We start from the raw sequence: 21,900 nt of genomic DNA on the forward strand, positions 1-21,900 counted from the left end.
TCAAAGGCACAAGACAACTCCTGTAACATATGCGTAAGGAAGCGGGGCTTGGGGGTGTACACAGGGAGTGGTGAAAACATTTGTCACCTGGGTCTGTGATGTCATAATGCCACTACACTTCACTGGCAAACACTAATTAAAGCTGAAGGGACTTGGCCTAAATAAATCAGAGGTGGCACCCGATTGGATACACTGAGGATGAAGAACTGCTAACTCGTAAGAAATAGAGAAGCTCTGGACATGCATTATGCAGTGACATTTGAGCATCTGTAGCTTTTTATGAAGTAAAAAGTTGGTTTTGATAATTCACCTTGCCTCGGAAATGTACTGTGTGTGCAGCCAAGTATTTGCCTTGCCAATTGACAAGATGTAGGCATGATACACAAAGGGTGCATTAATGTAATTATATACAAACACTCAAAAGCAAGCATGTCAAAAGAAACAAGTCATAGTAACAAATTATTTTTTTATTACAACATTTCGCTGTTTCCATTATTGGTAATGTTGTGGCAGAATGAACATGGCTGTCAGGACTTAACAAAACTCCAAAGAATTTGATCTACTGTACTGTTGAAAGCAGAACACATGGATCATTCAGTAATGATCTTTTTTCCCTCACAATGAGACATTCTGAGACAGGGAGCAAGACAAAAAGCTATCCCAAATCACACTGAAAGAGGGTCAATGTATAATAAAAAATATATATTCAAACAAAGTAAATTAAGTCCATACGAGTATCTCCCCAAGACAAGATGGATTCTGTTTTTGTCCTCGCTTCGATTAAAGAAAAAAATATTTGACAGACCTTTTACTGATGGGTATATTAATTATATTTTACCAGTGTTAAAAAAAAAAAATTGTGCATTTTCCCGAAACGGAAAAAAATAAGCTGGACACCACGGCTGGGGTGTGTCACCAGGGCGACGAGAGACCATACAGGAAATTGGATGTCGACTGACGTAACGTCCAACGACAGGCCCTCATCCTGTAGACCCCCTCTACCTCATGTTGATGATCAGATGCCACACCCCAGACCGTTGGTCCCATCCAACGCACCGACCCAGGTTGGTAGGCCTACTTCCTAATTCCAGGCTTGGCTAGGCGAGGTCTTGCCCCTCAATTGGTGTTGGCCAGAGACTGGTGCGGGTCAGCACCTTGCCATGGATGGTAATCCACCACAGCGCAGCTTTCGTGGTTGGGTGTTGTTTTTTTTCTCTCTCTCTCTCTCTCTCTCGACATTTCGGATTACAAAGTTATAGCTAAAAAGAAGTGACTGAAAAAGAAGGCAATGCAGGAGGAGGGGGTGTACAGTGCAACGGTGGAGGGATGGTTTTCACGACGTTGCCTGCTTCTCCTGTTCAATCGCTGCGGGGCGAGCAAGAGGGGGAGAGCCATTGTGAGTTTCAAAACATATTGATGAGAATATCACTGACAACAACCTTTGAGTCATACATGGTAATTCAAGTGTGCTATATGGCTACAGAGACCGGAGTGTTCAATCGGTACAATTACATCCACTATGTAAATGCAGGCCCGCTCTACAGGCACAGGTTTAAAAAAAAGAAAATAATCATACTGTACAAGATGTGTTCAAATGTATTTTCAGACTATTGAAAAACTCTAGGCCTATCCTTACTTTCTTTAGTTGGCAGGGGATTCTTCTCCTGCGTCTCAGTCTTCTTCAGCTTGGTCTTGTCGAAGCTGGCGACCTCCTCGAGATTTGGCTTGTCAGACATGATGACCGAGTGTCTGTAAAAACGAGAGGCAACATAATTTAAATCCTATTGGCCTACGCAGATTGTACGGCTGACAATAGCTTTTCCTGACGTGCGCAACTACGACGTGCCCAAATCGTGCAGTTGGTGCGCCTGAATTCTTTTGTTCGCCTCAAGCAGACGCTGATGCGATTTGCCTCACATCCCGTTATCCAATTCAGGAACAATGTCACACCGCTGTACAAAACCGCACCCCACAATGAATGGCGCACAATATGCCCCAAAATTCACATTTACATAACAAAACGCGTCCCCATGCTGGGAACGACCAAAGAACAAAAAGCGGTTGGGATCCATAAAAATGCATTCTCTCGTATCCATCACATAAATGGCCCTTATTAAAAGTATGATAGTATTGTTTTAAAAACAATATTCCTCTAACCCTTGTAGAACTTTAATTCCACGTGCACGTTCTAAGATTCGCAGTTTCACTTGTCACGTCGGCTCTCCCATGGGCAGTCAGCCTGGAGTGCAATCTGAAGAACCACCGCCCAGATCCGCTTTATCTTCGAAGACAGACTCAAGTTGTAGGCTAACTACCAGAAATTGCGGAATTGCGATTTATGGTAGGCCAATGTGATTAAAAATCTAACTACTATTGCAAGTGTTTCGCCCAACGCATGTTTTAGACGATTGCCTATATAGCTTATCATCTACACAAAGAATCGTAACAAAGGATACAGACTGATAAGGCAACTGTTCCGCACTGAACCTCATATTTACATATCCATTCGCTTTGATTTGCTGTGTTTCTGTTTAAAAATACGGCTATCCATCCAAACATCTGTATAAAGTCGTATCTTTTGTCCTTGGCACTGGTTCAAATTACAAGGATATATTCGGATTATTCTTACTACTCTTGCAGCATTTCAGCAGATACAAGGTATAAAAATCTGCTTTTGACTAACCAATACTACAAAGTTGAATAGGAATATCAGTTCTTACCAAAGTTTGACTGATTGACTAGTGGTAGATTACTTCTCCAGGCTTTGTGTTGCAGCAGTGTCGCGTTTTAGCGCAAGACTAGGATATATAGACTACCAAGCGATATGCAAATGACATTGGCTGACGTCATAAGCACGCACACCGCCATCTGCTGGACGATGTTTTATGGCACAATTTCATTCCACGCCCTTCTGGTAATGGTCATTGAAAATATGCTTTTGGCGCCTTTGAAATTATTCATTGGGTTGGGTTGTAAAAATCTTGTTCATTCTTTTAAATGAAATACCGTGACAATTTTCTGACTATTGTTCTTGGTATGTCAACCTTTGTGTGCAATGTTAACGTAGCTAGCAACCCATTCACAGATTTAAGTAAAGTAACTTTTTTGTTAGGAAAATGACTGGCAAGTGGCAACATTACCTGAATATTGTATAGCTAATAATCACAATATTTGGACGGTATGTAGCTATAATACGGTGTCGTACATAGCAGCTAAAGATGTATATGTTGTGTACATTACACGGCCTTTGTAAGAATTTGTACTTTACAATTTAAAAAGGCATGTATATAGCAGCCATTTTGGAAGTCATGCCTCTTCGAAAAATCGGGCCCTGATTCTCTGACTATCATTTCAAACCTAGTTCTAAACAAATCTGTTCCATGAGCGTTTGATTTTAATAGGGGAACACGTTTTCTACGGGTCTATCGCAAACAGGTTTGACCTAGTAGCATGAACACTACTAATCATGATGGTTTCATCTGATTGTCAAAAAAAGTGTTAGGCTAACACCAAAAAATTATTCCAGCATCCGAACAGTGGCACTTTTCGTCTGTGGCTGGAACTGTCACTGGTGAAAAAAGAAAACCTTGAGCGAATTATCAGTCTCTCCAACTATTACAACTACATTGCTTTAGCACAAATGAGCCACACCAGACCGAGTTTTTGAATTCATTGTTTATTAAAAACTGGCTACCGTTTGGCGCCCTCGCCACATAAACTACTGGGCAGGTACTACGTGTATTATATAAAGAACAATGGATTATTATGGCCTACAGAACGTCTGTATTCGGAAATTTTCAGGCATTCATTTGATTGGCTGAAAGAATGTTGACCGGATGTTGTTGGGCGTTTACCTCGTCGCTTACGGAAACAGAGGAGCGCGTTTTCTCTCGCCGTCATATGCAACTAATCGGTCTTTATAGTGGTGGGCGTCCTATAAATTAATAATAGAGCTCAATTTTGGACCACATCGACAGGGATTATTATTCGAGTGTCAAATCTCACTGGGTCCCTATGTCCTAATTAAAATGTTAGCATTGTCCAACCTCAATGCAGATGTATGCTAGGCTACTACATGTAGGGGTTCGTCCAGACGAAATCCCTACTAAGCCCTTGAATGCCTGCGATTTATGGATCCGTTCATCATTTACTACCCACCGCATTAGGGATAGATCATAGGATAAAAACTCTGAACTTTAACTTCTGTCGTAGACAACGTGGTTCCCCACCCCCCCGCGTATGGTTGGGAACCACTGCATCAGCTGATCACACTTGGTGCTCTGATTGGAGTTGTCATGTATATGGAAAATCCGAGCTGTGAATTAAGTAGGAAGTACCCACTCATGTGATGACATCAAATTTGCAGATGCCTTTGACTGTGATGTCATACCTAGAATCATGTCTCGCTGAATTCTACCCCGTCATCAGGGCATTAGGCATCATACACGACTGTAGCAATAAACCTCAGCATCCCGCTATCAGTTGTTTGAGCTTAATACTTCCTCGGCCATGCAGGTTCTTACGTTTCTGGAACGTATATGCCTACTCAGTCTCAGAAATACTGTTGATCGAGGACCGGTTACTATTTTCAAATCAAAACGGTCGGAGGCAGCACCAGCGCCCATTTTAAGATGAGTAGGCCTACAGCTGGAGGTGGTGTTGCATGAGGCAAAGAAAGACCCATCGGCACTGTAGAAGTCACTGAACGTTTTTATTGTAAATGAAAGCCAGTGGTATTGTTAAAATAAAATACTGTGGCTGCCAGCGGTTTTCAACCAATCCGCAAATTCTTTCTCAAGACTGATGCGTTCTTTGGGCAAAAGTGACAACCGCCGCGCAGGAAAACAAGAACATGGAAGCGTCGCCCACATTAGCAATGTATGCCCGTTCTCCGCACTAGAAACAAATAAAATAACACTACAGACTTTTATGTTTATGACCTTTTGGGTGAGGGTGGTTCGACCAATAGCATTGAAAAGACACCTGATATAGCGGGGAACTGGGTAGCAACCTATGAGAGGTGGTGTTGGATGGCTCGGAAGCAAACGTCAGCAAAAATACAAAGGAGGTAAGCAAGACTGGTTGCAATGCCACATCTCAACACTGGGGGGAAGCAACACCAGGTGCAAACACCTCCCATTTGAAGGAAACAAAGGCATACGTGATATGGGCATTGTTAGATGGCACCAAAGAATAGTTTAACTAGGTTACAATGTGGAAATACTTAGAACAATTTCTCCATTTCAAATGGATTCCCATGATACAATCTTATGGACAACGTTAGTTAATAAGAGGTGAATGTTTTGTAGGCAGGCAACATGAAAAAGTGCAACATCTGCCTGTTTTTACAATTACGGTCTCCTCTCAATCATTACATTTTGGTAGGAAAAAAAATCTGTAAGATCTCAAATTACAAAATCACTGCTCTCTCTGATCGTGAGACATCTTCATGGTGTAAAACCAGACTATGGTCCCATACCTCAACCCCAGGTTGCATCTCCTGCCAGGTGAAGGAATGTATCTGATTAAAAAAGATGAACCGTTTTCTGGTCTCCTTAACTTTGCAACCAAATAAAGTTCAGATGACCCCTCTATTCTGCTTCTCTTTTGTGTTTAAAGACTGCCATTTGCTCACCAGCATGTATCTTTGAAACAGAAAAGTGCTTAGCTGCTAAAACTAGCCATGTTGCCGATTCTCCAGCCAATAAGAACAATCAGGTAAATCAATAAATGACATCACACAATGGAATGCTTTCATTTATAGTGAATTAGACAAATGAGGTACAACCAAACATGGAAATTGTTAGGCAATCAACCTTAGGTTGAAGTTACAGCCAGATCTCTTGGGTTTGCAAGGCTGGCCAAGAATGATGTTGACAAGAAAAAACAATAGGGAAAAACTTATGGTAACACACATAAATAGAAAGTTGCTGGTCTCAAAAAGGAGGTGATTCTCTCGGGTCTCCGTGCGGACCTATAGAACATGTGGGGCGTGACCTTTAGCAACCAATCACATGTTTTTGGCCCAGACTGGCAGGGTTTAAGGACTTCCCGGAGGGGGGGGGGGCTGAATGTGCGAGCTGATCCAGAGTGTGAGGAGGCCGTTATTCCTGTCCCAGCTGTACTCTATAAGGGCACGTGGCTGAAGAGGTAGGACACCGACTCGCCGTTGTGGGTTCTCCTGATGGCCTCGGCCAGGATCATGGATATGTCTATGACCTAGTGGAGACCGTAGAAACAACAGTATTACACACATCTCCGTGGAGACCGTAGAAATAACGGCATTACACAGGTCTCCGTGGAGACGGCGGTGTCCCACAGGGCACAGTAACGACCCCCCTCGGTAGGGTCGCCACGCCCTAATTCCGGGACAACAATGGAGAACCACAGGGGTGTATGAGCACCAGAAAGGGAAAAGACTAAGGTTTTCCCAGAGGCATTCATTATTTGTTAGCAGCTGCCCATCCGGACAGCTGGGTACCTGTATCTTGGGGCACGACTTCATCTTCTCCTCCTGGGGAATGGTGTTGGTGACAACCACAGCCTCGAACGGAGCATTGTTGATGCGAGGGATGGCCGGACCAGAGAATATGCCGTGTGTGAGGATGGCATAGACCTTTATAGCACCGGCGTCAATCAACCTGAAAAATGAGGACGACTGATCAATACCTGTGCCTTCACGAGAAAGGTTAAAAACTCCCCTGCAGTGAGACTAAAACCATGTGTTGACAGGAAGTGGATCAACAGTATGGTAGACGTTTCGGAAAAGTCAGTGCTCGGTGTGTGTGTGTGTGTGTACTCACTTGTCGGCTGCGTGGCAAATCGTGCCGCAGGTGTCAGCCATGTCGTCAACCAAAATGGCAACGCGGTCCTTCACGTCGCCGACCAGCACCATGCGGTCCACCTCGTTGGCCTTCTTTCTCTCCTTGTGGATTAGGGCAAACTCCACGTTCAGTCGGTCGGCGATGGAGGTGACTCTGGGGAGATACCAGGGGCATTACCAGGGGCGTTACCAGGGGCGTCAGTGCTCAGCTGACAACTGTATCTCGTGGTCCTTCTAGAACACCAACGCTGGCCGCACGCGGATCCCTGGAGTGTGTGTAACCCGCGGGCAAGACTGCACACAGCGAAGAGACGAAAGTGTGAAACGTCTCTCGCAGAGCACACTTTCCCCGCATCTCTGACACACTGAAGAAAACCGTGGCAACTTTATCTTATTTCCCCGAGCCAGAACAATGGAGCCGTTTCAGAGGGCACTTCTCAGAAAACCGAGGCCTGAGGTTCTCACCGCTTTGCTCCTCCGGCGTCAGGGGACACGATACAGCTGTTCTTCCATTCCGGAATGTTCTCCCGGATCCACTGGAGGACAGCCGGCTCCGCATACAGGTTGTCCACGGCGATATCGAAGAATCCCTGTGGAGATACAGCAGGTCATGCACAAACACTCCACATTTCCCATTTAGAAAAAACATGAAAGTCCTGTCACTACACAGACACACAAAAGGGTTTTATGTATTCCTGATGCATTTCTCAATCCTCATAAGGATTAAGTGAAGCGAAACAATAGCAGGGTTCTGCCCACCTGGATCTGAGAGGCGTGCAGGTCCATGGTTATGATGTGGTCGGCCCCAGCCACAGACAGCATGTTGGCCACCAGTTTGGCTGAGATCGGAGCACGACTCTGGGGCACATAGGTAAATGCAGGCAGTCTTTAAGATGGAGCACAGAACTTCATTCATCAGCGAGGGTGGCACTTTTAAAGGCTAGAAACAAGCTGAAGAATTCAAGGGGTCAAAGAAACTGGACTTTTCCTGAATACATGTATGTAATGTGTGTGTGTTGCCAATTACTTTCTGTACAGTTTGATATATTTCTAATAATTTTCAGTAAAATAAAATAATATCTATAATTAAGGGACTTAACTTTCATAACTAAGCCTGGCAATGGAATAACATTTGTGGAAATTCATTATAAGTAGAAATAGTAGTATTTAATAAGCTGCCTAAAAGATGTTGACCAAATTATAACACCACAAACAAAATTAGCTTTAAAAAAATAAATATATAATCACCCAAATATTTGATTCCTGCTGGGGGTTTTAGTAATAAAAGCCAACTCGATAAACAATGAGACAAAAATAATCTATGGTGAAAAAGTGTGTCGTAGTGAGAAACCCTCTTTATAGAACTACTCTAAACTGCTCCACCCGCCCGCCAAACCTGGATGGTTTCACCGAAACCAGATATTACAACACAATTCAGAAATGTATCTTAAAAATCACTTGGGATTAGTAGGGAATCAACTTGCTGTAGTAAATATATGAATTTGCCTCTAGACAAGACCTGAATGAAACGGTTCATGTTTTCCTGCAACTTTCTGAATAGGCAACGATAATTACCCCATATTTGTGCTTTATGTTAGCCTGCATTGCATGTTTAGCTATTAACACAATGATGCTAATAACTATAATTATGTAGGTAAAGACTTCACCAAAACCGTCCCTCAATTTAAATGCAGACATAAATAACACTAATATCCCAGAGGCAAATAACAGCATTATATAAGCCATCTCAAAACTGCACATGGCGAACTAGAATGTTTTTCTGTGTGTTACAAACTGCAAACAAGAATGCTGTTCTGTGTGTATCAAATAACGTACTAGAATTTTGTCGTGTGAATCTGTGTAGAGATTCTGCCTGAAGCTGCCATTCATCTCACATGAAAACACACACAGCTCAAAATTTAGCCTTCAGTTACTAAGTCTCTTTTCTTCCTCATGAATAACCTAAGATATTAACCAGAATATGTAGAACCCCTTAATATTGAAATGGTAAAAAGCCTACATGAGATTTGGTAGGTAGCCTATTAATTATTAAGTGTGTATATCACATGCGAGTACCACTTAAAACAGTCTTGTTTTAACCTTGTTTTCTAACCTTCCAAGATCTAGGCTGTGACATTTCTCTCAGGTCTACACAGAGTACCTTGGAATTCATGGCTTGGTATTTACTTTGAAATGGCAAAGGGCCTAAACATTTAGGTACATGAGATCTGTTTTCCCATTTTCAGTAAATTGGCACATTTCCGAAAACATTTATTGGCTTTGTCCTTACGGGTTATTGTGTCTAGACTGATGGCAAAACAAATACTGAACATTTTATGAGGTCTAAAACAGGACATAACGTGGAGAAAGTGAAGGGAGACGAATACTTTCTGAAGCCACTGTAGCTGGTTGACAATCATTTACCAGATAAGTGAGTTGTGTGAACTACTCCCCCTTTGGAATGTCTGACTTCACACCTTTGAGTTTGTCTAAGTAATGCTAGCTGCTAAGAGTCGGCACAAACTGTTATTGGGCGATAGCGTGTAGAAACAAACGGCGCTAACAGTTGAAAGACAGGCCAGTTAGGTTCATCTTTAAAAAGAAAAGTTGCCTGATTTAACAAATATGGCCTTTATTGGAAGGAAGTACTACCGTTTTTCCCATCGCAAAACATACAGATAATAAAGACGGCGCATAACAACCGGGAGGACCGTGGGAGTGACTGTGGCGTGGCACTGGAGCCGGGGGCTGAGGTGAGCGCAGGCCTACCTTGTCCTTTTTGTCCTGCCGGGCGTAGGGGAAGCAGGGAATGACGGCGGTGACGCGGGACGACGAGGCGATCTTGCACGCGTTTATCATGATCAGTAGCTCCATGAGGTTGTCGTTGATCTCCCCGCAGCCGCTCTGAACGATGTAGACGTCCTCGCCGCGCACACTCTCCCCGATCTCCACACTGCCGGGGAGGGGGGGGGGGGGGGAACGGGAAACGGATCGTTAGCGTCACCTCCAAAAAGTCTGGGCCGCGCCACCACTGCCACTTGCATGGAACCTCTTCACTTATTTTTCAGACTGGATTGGACAAACCTCTCCTCCTCATCACCTTGCTGTCACTGCTCTGTAACGCTGGCATGCCCTGACAGAAGACATAGGCCACCCGTACCCCTCTCATAATTACCATTTTGTCCCTCCTTTCAAGCTAATGAAACGGGCATACGCTTCAACAAGAGCCCCCCAAAATCGCTATCCAACGACACAGGTCCCAAAACTTCATCCGCAGGCCGACGGGAGGTCCGGGGAAGTCTCAGACGAGCACCTCGTTTGAAAGCAGGTAGGTGTGGAAGGACACTTCCTCAGGAGCCATGTGTACATAACTACGCACGCTCCAGGAGACACCCTGCCAGCGTCCAAACAAGCATAATCCTTTTATGCGTGCGTGTGTGTGTGTATGCGTGTGTGTGCGCGCGTACGCGTGCGAAAAACATTCCAGAGAGAACAAGAACCCCCTTTCCCTGCTGGATTCACGTGATCACATCCGACAAAGCGTTCTGAACGAACCCAGATGAGAGGCCCGTGGAGACCAGTGTGAGGGGGACAGACATGTGAGGAGACATGTGACCCGTGTGGCTCCTACGACTGCTGTGTACAGACTGAAGGATTCATCACGTTCAGGCAGGCAGACAGAAGACCGGTACAACTGGGGGGGGGGGGGGGGGGGGGGCAGCTGGAAGACAGTGTGATGAAGAATTTCCTGTTCTATTGTAGACTCTGAAGGGGGTCAGGGACGGTAGAAAACATAGATACGTAACGCAATACTGTTGTCGGTTTCAGCTGTACAAACACCACAGCGTCTCTCCTCCTGGGCCCGTCTGTGATCCTCAGAGCCTGAAGTATGAACAGGATGGATCAACACGTTGCCTGTAGTTATCGTGTGACACGGTTGACGTCGGCGAATCCGCAGCCACTGTCCAAACGTTTCACATGTGGGGTGGGCGTCGCCAAACGTGGCACGTGAATTTCACCTGCCTCTCATTTCCAGTGAGTATCTTAATGAGAGTCATACATAGAAGGGTGGCTGAGATTATACATTCCTGTCCAGACAGAAAAAACCTGTCTCTGTGGCCATAGCCTAAGGACAGTCACAGCACATTACAGTTGAGCATTTTCGGTTTAAATCCACTGGTGAACAACACTGAGAAGGAACACTGTTACAGCCATAGATAAATTCAATGACTGATGCGAAAAGGGGTAGCCTAGACTAATCACAGGCCAACCAGACAGACAATTCAACACTTCAACGAATCAGACAAACAACTGACTGTCAACTAAAAGACTGCAATGGTACCCAGATGTGTAAAGCATCAGATAAAAGGCTAATTAATCAGCATTGTTGTGCACCGCTAACTCCCCCTATCAAGAAAGGCCCCCCAAATTCCAGAGTAGATTACCGTAATCAAAATGGCTGATAAAAGCATACTACTACATGTTGACAGTGGGAATGTAATGATTCACTGATACTCGATCGATCGCTGGTTCAAAGTTTAAGATACGAGTGCATTGGTTTGCAGTAGCAAAATCAATAATATCTGTCAGAAAATGTCTTTCAAACATTAGCAAATGGCATCTCCCGGACCCATCTTACCCCCTATGAACCTTTTATTTTACTGAACTGATGTCTCGCCCTCGTCCGTTAACTAAGTTAACTAACTGGTCAAAGGGGTGGTTAGAGCCAGTGCAGAGGAGTTCACGTACAATGACTGGATCACATGAATAACCACCAAAACCTCCCATTATTAGTACCATGCCATTGAAAGTGAGAAAACTGAATTATAAGACTCAGTACTCTGATGCTTTGACGATATGGAGCAAGGGCCAAATATTATCAGCCGCAGTGTATGATTTGGAGTGGTCATACAGCGTTTGAGGCAAACTGACAAAAATTTGTTTAAGTTTAATGTCTGCACTCAACAGAGACGAGCCAATAGCATTTGGAAGAATCTTAGCCTTCTTCAGAAAACCGTGAAACACTAAAATATTATTGAGGAAAGAAATTCCCTGTTGGTGATGGCAAAATGAATCAGAAAAGGTTCAGAATATGATCACAAGCGTGTATATTGTAGGATTTCACTGAGCAGTAGACCATGTAATAGAATATCAAAAACAAATTCTGATTTAAAGTTGGGTCTGTACTATTGTCTTCATTGGGTAATTTCAGCAAATTGTGTTGGTGTAAAATGTTAAAGACAGTATTGGGCTAGGATTCACACAATTTCGATAATGATTCGGTCTTGTTTGCTCAATCAAGGTAGTAGGCCAAAGAGTGTGCTCCTTCCAGCATCAGGATTCTGGTCTGAAATTGGTTGAGCAAACAGCGTGAAATGAACCAGAACGACACCAGGAAGACAGACTATCCCTCAGTCTTAAAGGACAATTTCCCTATTTAAGTATTTTTTCATCCAAATGCCACTCAGCTTTGAGTATCTTGTCTTGTCTCCCTGAGCATCGTTCTGATGATATATCAGGGTATACAAAAACCCCAAACAACAAATAAAATAAACTCAGCACATCCTCTTAAAAGCTGAAAAGCCCTCTGAATCACAGTGCAGGACTGCAGATGATTTAGAAACTGCATTGTGTCATTCCAAACTCCACAGACACCGCTTAATGTATTTACCTTGTGACTGCACGTGCAAACTTTCCCGTGCCCCTCTGTGCTGCATGTGTGAGCTATGCATAGGGACAGTGTGGCACTGTAAAAGGTAGCTAGCGGCCATTCTCCACCAACATAGCTCGTTCCATTTCCTTTCAAACTACATCACACTTAAATTAACAACATGCTTGATGACAAAGTAAAACGATAGAATATAGAGGCGAGCTACATTTATTTTAATCGGAGGGCACCTACAGCAGCACAAGACAAAAAGTTACAAAGAAACAGAGCTATAAAGAAAACAGTTGTACCAAATGCTGTAAGAGAACTAAGACTCACTGTTTTGCTAGCATGTTAATGTTTAATAACATTAAGGTTTAAAGGACACGCATATACTTCAATTCAACGAAAAAGCTTAGTATTATTGGTTGGCCACATTCATAAGAACAGTAGAGGACGGGACTAGGCCTGTTCAAACAACATTTTCATGTGTCCCTAGTTCTGATTTTGCCCACATTCTGATTTTGCCCACCAGTAAAGCAAGCAAGTTTATTTATATAGCACAATTCATACACTGAAGCAATTCAATGTGCTTTACAAAGAAAAATTTTAAAGTACAATAACATCAAAACAAATGAATACATCATAATAATAAAAAATACAATAAGAAAACAAAGATTAAAAATGGGATAAAAACATAGGAAGCTATAAGGCTAAACAGTGTGGTCTAAGATATTCTGGTAGTTTATTCCAGTTGTGTACAGCATAAGTGGTAAACGCAGCTTCTTCATGTTTAGTTTGGACTCTGGGCTCTACTAGCTGACCTGTATTTGTGGATCTAAGAGCCACGCTCGATTTATATTCTTCCAACATCAGTGTGCTAAGACAGCTGTAGACAAGTGAAAGACACATTCTGATCCGCCTATAACCACATAATGACAATATGCACGTGCATGGTGTTCTTCAACACTGTCAGAGCATTGTTGCACAGATTCAGTAATAATCTTGTTTGACAAAGGATTATCAATCTTGACAAGAGGAATCAATTATATCTAGAAAAAAAGTTAAAATTAAAAATGAAACAACAACGATACTCAACCAGGCACATTATATAAAGAGTGTAGGATAGAGGGACTGGCCATTATATCCAAACTGACCTACATTTCTATTTACCATGTGTTTGTTGGCTGCGATTAGCCAGTTGTAATTGTCAGTGGGCCGTCGACACCTGGGCTGGTAACTTCACTTTGCCGTTTTTGCGTAACAGTGCTAGGGACAAGGCTCACATATGGGACCCGTGTTTTGTCATGACATCCGTCTTTTCTGGGGTTTTGACATTGGCCATGTTTTCATTTAATTACCTTGGAAGCTGTATGTGAAAGAGTGAATCATTTTACTCTACTGTCGCGCCCCCCCATCCCACCCCCCCCCCCCGCGCGCCCCCCCCCCCCCCCCATCTCGTCAGGACACGCTCCACCAGGTAGAACCACACATCCTGTTTGCTCCTAAATCTTAAGACACGAAAGTGTTCGTTTATTTAGGGAAAACAATACCTTACTGTGTAACAAATGGGGGGGGGGGGATTTTTTTTTTAATTAAAATAAAAACATACATTGGATTACTAAAAATAGAATCATGAAATCACAGCTCATGATTGAATTTAGAGGCCTTTTTGTCAAACAGTTCAGTTGCCTGAACATTGGTTTAGCCCGTGGGCCTAAGTCAGACCACCTGTCCTAACCTGTCATATCTAGTGCTGATAATTTCTTCGATTATCTAACTGAACTGTCACCTTTTATGTGATCACAGAAACTCACACACCACAGTACTCAAAAAGCTGTATATTTTTAACAACCAAACCAGTATTGAGGTAAAAAAACGGTTGCTTAGCACTACCTCAGCTCAGGTTGCCAATATACATTCACTCACGCACCAAGCATCGGAGGTCACAAATAATCCTTTAGAGGCCCAGCTTGTGATATTTTATTTTACATGGAAAATTGATGTTTCATGCAACAAGGAGCCCATGTCGAAACGTGCTTGAATGGATACGTCCAAGTGAATATGTAGGATTAAAGGTTAAATCAATTAGAGTGCAGCGAACTCGCTCACAAAGATTACATCATATTGGATGTCCTGTGAAGTCAATCTCACAGAGGTACACAGAGATAAGCCTTATAACAGACTAAACTTACAAAGAACAAACACGTCAGCCCGTTTCCTCGAAGCAAATTGACCTAGATCTAGACCTACGCATGTGACATAATTTAGGCTGAGTTGGAACCATGGTGCATTCAGCAAGGCATAACGGGATAATGTTCAGATGTGACATAACATGTTGATCCTTAGGATAAAAAAAAGATCTAAGTGTACACCGGGGAATTGTTCTTCCGTCGCCACCAGTTGGTTTTTGTTTACCTGAACATGTGCCGCTGTTTAATTAGTGTCCGTCTTGCAGGTCACGTGAGTCTAATCGCTAACATCAGCAGGTTAGCATGGTACATCTCACAATTCAACAAGTAAATCAGCGCGCCGTGTCCAAAGAATTACCGACTACAGTACAGTAGTTGGTTAGCCAACGGCGCTAACCATCGATATAGCAACGGTAGGTAATAAGTGTTACAGCTAGTGACAGTTGAACTCTGCATTGTTGGAAAGAGGTCCATTAACTAAACACTTCACTGTTACGCGGGTTGTTCACGAAGCATGTGACATACATTGATTTAATACTCCAGCGCACATGTCATGTGTATGCATTAGGCTGCTGTGTAACGTCCAATAGCACTTGCCTTGCTATGCTAACTCTGCTAATGCAGCTGGGAAGAGTTTACCAGGTAATCATGCATACACCATAAGGCAGACGAAAATTAAGTACAGTAAACCTACCATGTCTCTTGGTTGGAGAATTTCTTCGTTATTACTTTCCCCAGTTCCAGTCCGAGGCGATCAGCCACTTTTTGTGAAAGGTCGTGGTGGGAGCTCCCGCTGAAAAGCACGATGTTCGGCATGTCCGAGGTATTTCTGTACACTTTGGTTGTGGGAGAGGAGTGTAGGAGATTTTTGATGCAACAATTATCCCCCAAGGGGTGAGTGAAGTTAATTTGTTATTCCTGCAGTTCACGCATAGCAGCTCAGCACGGGAGAGGTAAAGTGCTCAACACTGAAGGAAGTGGGTTTCACGTTCACGTGGAAGACCGGAAGTACAACCTTTTCATTGGACAAAATCAATGCTCATCATTTAGATTTTTAAGGGCGGGTTTAAATACTCGGTTCGAAGTCCAACACCCCCTAAACAAACGAACAATCGTTAACCCCGCCCCCGCCAACCCCCATGGGCCTAACTAGTTATTTAAATCAGTCAATGTGGTCCTTACTGCCCTACTGACCGTTCAATTTAAGTGACAGGACCAGGTAGCAGAACAGAACATATTATATATATATATATATACATATATATATATATATATATATGTATATATATATATATACACACACACACATAGATATAAATGTGTATGTGTGTATGTAGGATTTACCTCTACAATGTTCACAAGCGATATCAAGCAATCTCAATTGAAACCGTCAATGGTGGAGCGCATCAAGCATGTGTATATTTTTAACTTGCCCTAAACCTCTACTTTCTGCAGAGTTCGAAATTGTATGAACTTATATTAAGGCATCTAACTGATAATCGCGAAATGCTTTAAGTGGCAGATCAAGGACCACATTACTTAAACCACACCACCAGAGCCACAGATAATGCCTTTGGTGTAAAACTGCGAAGCGCTTTATCCCAGCTGGACAAGAGGAACTGCTACGCGGGCAGACTGTTTAACCAAAACTGGTTGGAAATTAATTTGGTTTTATAATTAAATCGCACAATTTGGCATTAAACCCTTCAAAAGAAGGGTTGAAAGAATAATTTACTAGTATTGAAGGTTGTAGAAAAATTTCACACAGTACAAAAGTGAATATTTATTTTACTTAAAGTTCTTCCACAACATGTTACGAGTTGCAACTCAAATAATCGGTGAAGACACACCGTGATTCTTAAATCTGTAAAACATTTTAATTGGTCAAAGAATGCTGACTTTTTTTGAGGGGATTAGAGAATGTTTATGGTGAGAGAAATACAATTTCATCAGATGCATAGATGTGTAAGGATGCCATTGAATATAGAGGTAATCATAGTAAAATGTTTACAATGAACGAACTTTAAAAAAATCCAAAGTTACACACTGCTTGGTTGACCTAAAAGCTCTTTAAATAGACAATTGCTTACTTATTTTAATTTTTTTTATTATATATTGATTCCCTTGATATTTGTTAAAAAAATGGTCAACATAATTTAAAAATGACAATATGAAGCGGTGCTAAATGCAGTGCAATTTACAATAAGTGATCTGTTGGGGTCAGTCCTCTCCACATTGCAACCTAGAACTGCATCATAAATATCACATTAATTACATATGTTTTCCCAATAACCTCTTAAAATGTCTATAGCAATGTGTATATATATATACACACACACACATACATACACATTGATATATACACACATTGAGATATATATATATATATGTATATCATAAAGCGTATAATATGTATGTACATTTTATACATAGAAAATACATATGCACAAGAAGAAGGGTGCCTATAATAACATCAGTTCTTATTCCAAAGGACAGTGGCTTGTATGGCTTTGCATAATGTACACAACACTAACAGTCGAGGGCCACCAGCTGGGCGGCCCCACTATTTGCTAAGCAGTGTTTTGAGGGAGCGGGTGAGTGCATTGGCAATGGCCGACATGGTGCTGGAGTGACGGACCAGGGCGCTGACGTTGTGGTCGCTGGGCGCTCCAATGGATGCCACCTCAGCTGCGCGCAGCAGGCAGATGTAGTTCATGACCACCTCGTCCACCTTGGCCACCACCTCCCTTTGCTGCTGGCTGGCCGACGCCCCCAGACACCTTACCAGGCACATGCAGGCCTCGGACAGGCAGCACAGCACCTGGAAGCTGCAGGTGATGGCCAGTAGCATCTCCTCCGGGCTGCCATGAGCCTGGGCCATCCTGCGGCACGCACGCCCCAGCTCTTTGGACTCGATGGACAGCAGCTGCTTGTACTGGGAAAGGTCAACCGGGACTTGTGACTGGCCACCGCGGTCCCCCCTGCCGACACTGGAACGGACCAGGGCAATGAGCTCGCTGGCGTCACGGCGCACGTCTGAGAAGCCACTGGGGAAGACGTACATGCGGTCTTTGAGTGCGTTGATGCGTGAAAGGCGGTCGCTGAAGCTCATGTTAGTCAGGACCTCGCCGTACAGCTGATCACCGGCCGCGTCCGTGGCTAGGCCGTAGGTAGAGGCTTCCTCCATTTCCCTGCCACGGCAGCGCCTCAAACTGTCGACCCTCTCATCCCTTTCGCCGGCATCTACCTCGTCCTCGTCCGCCTGGCTCTTCCTCTTGAAGAAGCAGTAGCTGAAAGGACCGTGGCACCTCCAGGGACTGCCTGCATCCAGCTTTTGCGATCCCTTCATATGCTTGGCATCCTTCTGCAGGGGGAACATCACTGAAGCCCTCCGGCTGTCTCTGCCCCCAGCTGACCAGCACGTGGATGCCACAGAGCCCTGTGAGTAGCTCTTTGACAACCTCTTCCTTGCGGGTCTTCTCTGGGGTTTGGGGTCAGTAGATCCTTGCTGCTGCTGGCACTTAGTCCTGGCTTTATCGAAGAGCATCTCTACACTACCGGAGCCTGTGGTTACATTACTGGTGCTCCGTCTGAGCTCCCTGCCCCGCGGCAGGCTGTTGGCGCCGGGCTCCCTGCTCCGGTGAAGGCTGTTCATGCTTGAGTCCCTGCTCCGGTGAAGGCTACCGATGTTGGGCTCGCATTGGTGGTGGAGGCTGGGGGTGACTGACTGGACGTGGTTCTCCCTGTGTGTGACGGTGGACTCCTGTTTTGGCACAGTGCAGTTGTGAGCGCTCATGTTGACTGGTAGGGGAGGCGGCGGCGGCGGCGGCGGTGGTGGTGGTGGAGGGGGGGGTGGATGCGTGGTACAGGCCCGGGCCTGCCTAATGAAAGCTGACGGGTGGTCACCCGCTCCCGCTCCTAGTAGCGTCCCCAGCTGCTCAGTGCGAGCTACACTAGGGGCGGTAGAGAAACAGAGAGAATCGTTAAGGGCCTGTTGGACGGCATGCTTTGTCCTGCAGTCAGACCTGAGCCACTCCTCTGGGCCACAGCTGCCGGCGCCGCCTTGGGACATCACGCTCCGCGACCTGGAGGGGGGCCTGTGGACCATGCCCCCGCCCCCTCCATGGGCGCCATCCCTTAACGACAAGAACCGTTCGACCTCGGGGTCGACAGCGCCGCTCTCTAACTCCCTCTCAAGGCCCGAAAAGGAGCTCCTCCTCTCTGCGCCACTGGGCCTCAATTCAAGACTGTCGACGGGTCTCTGAGCATGCAAGTCAGGAGCGCTCTTCAGCTTAGCGGGGAGGGTGGCGGAGAGATACGTTCGGGGGCCTTTGCAGCCCAACGAGGCAGCAGCATTGAGGTTGACTAGACTTGGGCTGAGGAAAGGCGAGGAGGACGAGGGGTGCATGCATGGATAGCGGCCCACAGTGTTCCCTTTGCTCCTAACCATTTCTATAATCTGGGGATTGCTAGTAATATACCTCCTGGTGTCCTTCCTGACTCCCCCTCCCAGGCCTGCACTGTGCAACTTCCCCCCCTGGTGCATCTGGCTCACTGTCAGGTAGTTAATGAGCTGCCTATAGGCCTCACTCCCCTCCTTGGGGTTGGCACCCCTTGCACAGGCTGGCTTGGCATGCAGATCATTTTGAAGGTTAGCCCTTCTAGCTGTACTACCTGGGGTTTCTTTCATCTTGGCCGACCGGATGGAACCGTCTCTTTCCGACCCCGGGGGGTGGATGTTGGGCAGCATCTTCCGCAGGAGTGCAGGGTCCGCGTGGGGGTGGAGGTCCTTGCCCGAGGGGGTCTGACCTGGGGCGCCGTGGGGAGCCTTGTCCTCGTAGGTGAGAACCCTGGCGAGAGACGAGGACGATTCGGAGAGCGGGTGGCGATGACCATCAGGGGGGCAGAGGGGCGAGTCCGTCGGGGTGCCGCAGGCGCTGCTCCCCGTGCTGCAGCCTGCGTCCAGGGACGAGCACTGTGAGCCCTGCAGGGAGTTATGGGCTTCGCTATGGATGGATGAGATCCGCTTGGCCAGGTGGTACTCACAGAGCCGGGCCACCCCTGGCCTCACCTGCTGAAGCGGCTCCGCTGGGGCATCCCCCTGCCCGCTAGGAAGTTCCCGGGGTTTCTTGGCTGGGGAGGAGGGGAAGGGACCTGATGGTGCTCCCCCCGGGTGCTCCTCCTCTTGGATAGCCGTGGCCTCATTGTTACCCCCTGAAGCCTCCTTGCGCTCCTCATCAGGCTCCATCCGTTCAGGGTGCGGGGGAGGGGGGCGCAGCACGCCACGCTGGATCCTTGGCAGACTGTTTGCCGCCAGGTTTTCCGCCATGACGGAGGTGGAGCTCTCCAGAAGAGGAGGCGGCAACCTTCTCTGCAGCCTGCCGCAGAACAAGGCTCGCTCCATCTCCAGCTGGTTCCCTCTGTGGCCATCTCTGGCACTGAATGTGTTGAACTTCCCGTTGACATCGGCTGACTTTTTGGATCGTTTCCCTCCGACAACCACAGAGTTGGGTCGTTTGCCAGAGCAAGAGGAGAGATTAGTCAGAGTGTCAACAGTTTCTGGGTCCAGCTGCATGGCATCTGGATGGAGGGTCTGTTTAGGAAGTGTAGAAGATGATTGTGGCCCCCCATCTTGATTATGGGTGGGACTGTGGGGTTTCTTTCTGGTGGCCCCTCCTGCTGTGCTAGGCGAGACTGGGAAGTCTGTTTTCTCCTCCATCAGAGGCTGGTAGCCCTCATGGGTGGCAATAAGGAGGCGCCGGTGATTCTCGTGGATGAGTTTGTGGGCAGCAGCCTGCTCTGAGGTCTCGGTCATCTCAGAGGAGTTGGTTTCATTGCCAGAGTCAGAGGAAGATTCTGGACTGAAGGCTCGAGAGATATTCACACCTATGTGAGCCAGAGACAGAAACAAAATCAGCAAAAATCCTACATTATCTACATAAAATTTGCACAGTTGTATTGTCAAAAAATATCATCATTATTATAATTATCTGACATCTGTCTGATCTTGGGCCGGGTCTGATCACAAAGCAAATTATGTAGACGTGACAGTTGTAGTAAAGACCTGGGTTACTGTTTGGGTGTGGTCGCTGTGGGCGTGGCGGGTGTGGGCATGGCCTCTCCTCGGACACAGCCAGGGCTTCCAACGCCTGCAGCGTGGACACCACGGCGTCTTCCAGCCTCCTCTCCCCGCCACTCGCCTCAGCGTGCGCCCCCGTGGGCACGGCGTCGATCAGTGACACAGGCATGTCGTCGGTGGCGGTGGCCCGCGGGCGGCCCTCCGGGCTCTCCTCATCCGAGCTGTCCCTGAACCCTGGGGGAGGGGCCGCGATGGCGAGATTCAGCGAATGGAGCGCGCCGTCGGTGTCGTCGTCTTCGTCGTCCCCCTCGGGCGGAGGAAGCGAGGTCAGGTCGATGATGTCGTCGCTGGAGCCTGAGAGGCTGAGGAACGTGGCCTGGCTCGCCGCCGTGGCGCCTCCGCCGACATCCCGCCCGGCGCCCGTCCCGGCCGAGTCCTCCTCGCAGCTGGCGTCGTCCTCGTCCTCCGCATCGTCCGTGGTGTCGGCGTAGCAGAGGTCGCGCAACAGCGGCTCCTCCGCCGGCTCCTCGCCGATGTTGCTGTAGATCACGTGCTGACTGCCACTGGCACCGGCGAACTGGAAGGGCACCGGCAGCCCGTCCGCGGTTCTGAGGTCGCCGGTGTTGTGGCCGTTGTTGCGCAAGTAAGCGGGGGGCCTGGGCACCTCTGGACTCTCGTCCATCAGGCGCTCGTAGCCTAAGTTCTGGGGGTTCACGGTGTTCAGAGGGGGGTCACCGAAGATGAATGAGACCTTGGCGCTCCGCGGGGAGTCCTGGGGTTTGTTTCTGGTCGGGGGGAGAGGAGGGGGCTGGGGGCGACTCCTTCCCTCTAACGGCCGGTCGTTCTGCTGAGGGGGCAAGCTGTGGTGGGGAGGCTCGGGGATGTAGTTAGAGATGTTGTTTTCTCTCGGTCCGCAGTTGGAGAAGTCCATTTTGCTGTTGTAATGCTCATCCCGACCTGCAGCGTTCGGGTCCTCACAGCTCCCTAATGAAGTGCTGTACGGCCACTCCAAAAGTCTATCTGGATCTGGAGAAGGGAATTAAAATGAATATGCTTTTTTAATTCTCCTCAACAATTGGACCAATTACTTGAAAGACATATACAACACCCACCCACAAACACACACACACACACACACGGGGGCGCAACACATATACTC

General features: G+C 46.3%; 3 protein-coding genes across 7 annotated transcripts in view; all 3 read right to left on the reverse strand.

Moving 5' to 3' along the window:
• Positions 1 to 1,218: 1,218 nt before the first annotated feature.
• Positions 1,219 to 2,831, reverse strand: LOC105020018 (thymosin beta-11). Its single transcript, XM_010886660.4, has 3 exons — positions 2,721 to 2,831; positions 1,637 to 1,749; positions 1,219 to 1,365 (listed from the first exon to the last, which is right to left on the reverse strand). Exons 2-3 carry the CDS (start codon positions 1,734 to 1,736, stop codon positions 1,334 to 1,336), a joined length of 132 nt encoding a protein of 43 aa, XP_010884962.1. The 5' UTR covers positions 1,737 to 1,749; positions 2,721 to 2,831; the 3' UTR covers positions 1,219 to 1,333.
• Positions 2,832 to 4,688: 1,857 nt separating this feature from the next.
• LOC105020019 (ribose-phosphate pyrophosphokinase 2) lies at positions 4,689 to 15,693 on the reverse strand. 2 transcript variants are annotated; one of them, XM_029116560.2, is made up of 7 exons: positions 15,357 to 15,693; positions 9,593 to 9,776; positions 7,583 to 7,681; positions 7,289 to 7,413; positions 6,804 to 6,977; positions 6,482 to 6,641; positions 4,689 to 6,219 (listed from the first exon to the last, which is right to left on the reverse strand). In XM_029116560.2, the coding sequence occupies exons 1-7, from the start codon at positions 15,476 to 15,478 to the stop codon at positions 6,127 to 6,129; spliced, it is 957 nt and encodes a 318-aa protein (XP_028972393.1). In that variant the 5' UTR covers positions 15,479 to 15,693; the 3' UTR covers positions 4,689 to 6,126. The 2 variants fall into 2 exon arrangements, with proteins under 2 accessions (XP_028972393.1, XP_028972394.1); XM_029116561.2 differs by lacking the exon at positions 15,357 to 15,693 and having other exon boundaries at positions 7,583 to 7,709; positions 9,593 to 9,695.
• Positions 15,694 to 16,514: 821 nt separating this feature from the next.
• The window catches only part of LOC105020021 (FERM and PDZ domain-containing protein 4), a 51,364-nt gene continuing 45,978 nt past the window's right edge, over positions 16,515 to 21,900 (reverse strand). For 3 of the 4 annotated variants that reach the window (XM_010886662.4, XM_034289622.1, XM_029116559.2), the window contains 2 exons: positions 20,727 to 21,767; positions 16,515 to 20,548 (listed from right to left, as the gene is read on the reverse strand). In XM_010886662.4, the coding sequence (XP_010884964.2) occupies positions 17,226 to 20,548; positions 20,727 to 21,767 (4,364 nt within the window). In that variant the 3' untranslated portion in view covers positions 16,515 to 17,225. The remainder of the gene's footprint in view (positions 20,549 to 20,726; positions 21,768 to 21,900) is intronic. The other variant, XM_034289623.1, reaches the window with a different exon arrangement.

Source organism: Esox lucius, chromosome 22 (assembly GCF_011004845.1).
Source record: "Esox lucius isolate fEsoLuc1 chromosome 22, fEsoLuc1.pri, whole genome shotgun sequence".
Taxonomy (NCBI): domain Eukaryota; kingdom Metazoa; phylum Chordata; class Actinopteri; order Esociformes; family Esocidae; genus Esox; species Esox lucius.

Bases quoted from the DNA above. Each gene is read 5' to 3' on its own strand.
- LOC105020019 (XM_029116560.2), bottom strand. From the start codon at position 15,478: ATGCCGAACATCGTGCTTTTCAGCGGGAGCTCCCACCACGACCTTTCA. The intron at 9,777-15,356 runs GTAGGTTTACTG...CCTCCCCGGCAG, and splicing joins TTCTCCAACCAAGAGACATG to TGTGGAGATCGGGGAGAGTG. The intron at 6,220-6,481 runs GTACCCAGCTGT...GGTCTCCACTAG, and splicing joins AGTCGTGCCCCAAGATACAG to GTCATAGACATATCCATGAT.
- LOC105020018 (XM_010886660.4), bottom strand. From the start codon at position 1,736: ATGTCTGACAAGCCAAATCTCGAGGAGGTCGCCAGCTTCGACAAGACC. The intron at 1,366-1,636 runs GTAAGGATAGGC...CTCGCCCCGCAG, and splicing joins TCCCCTGCCAACTAAAGAAA to CGATTGAACAGGAGAAGCAG.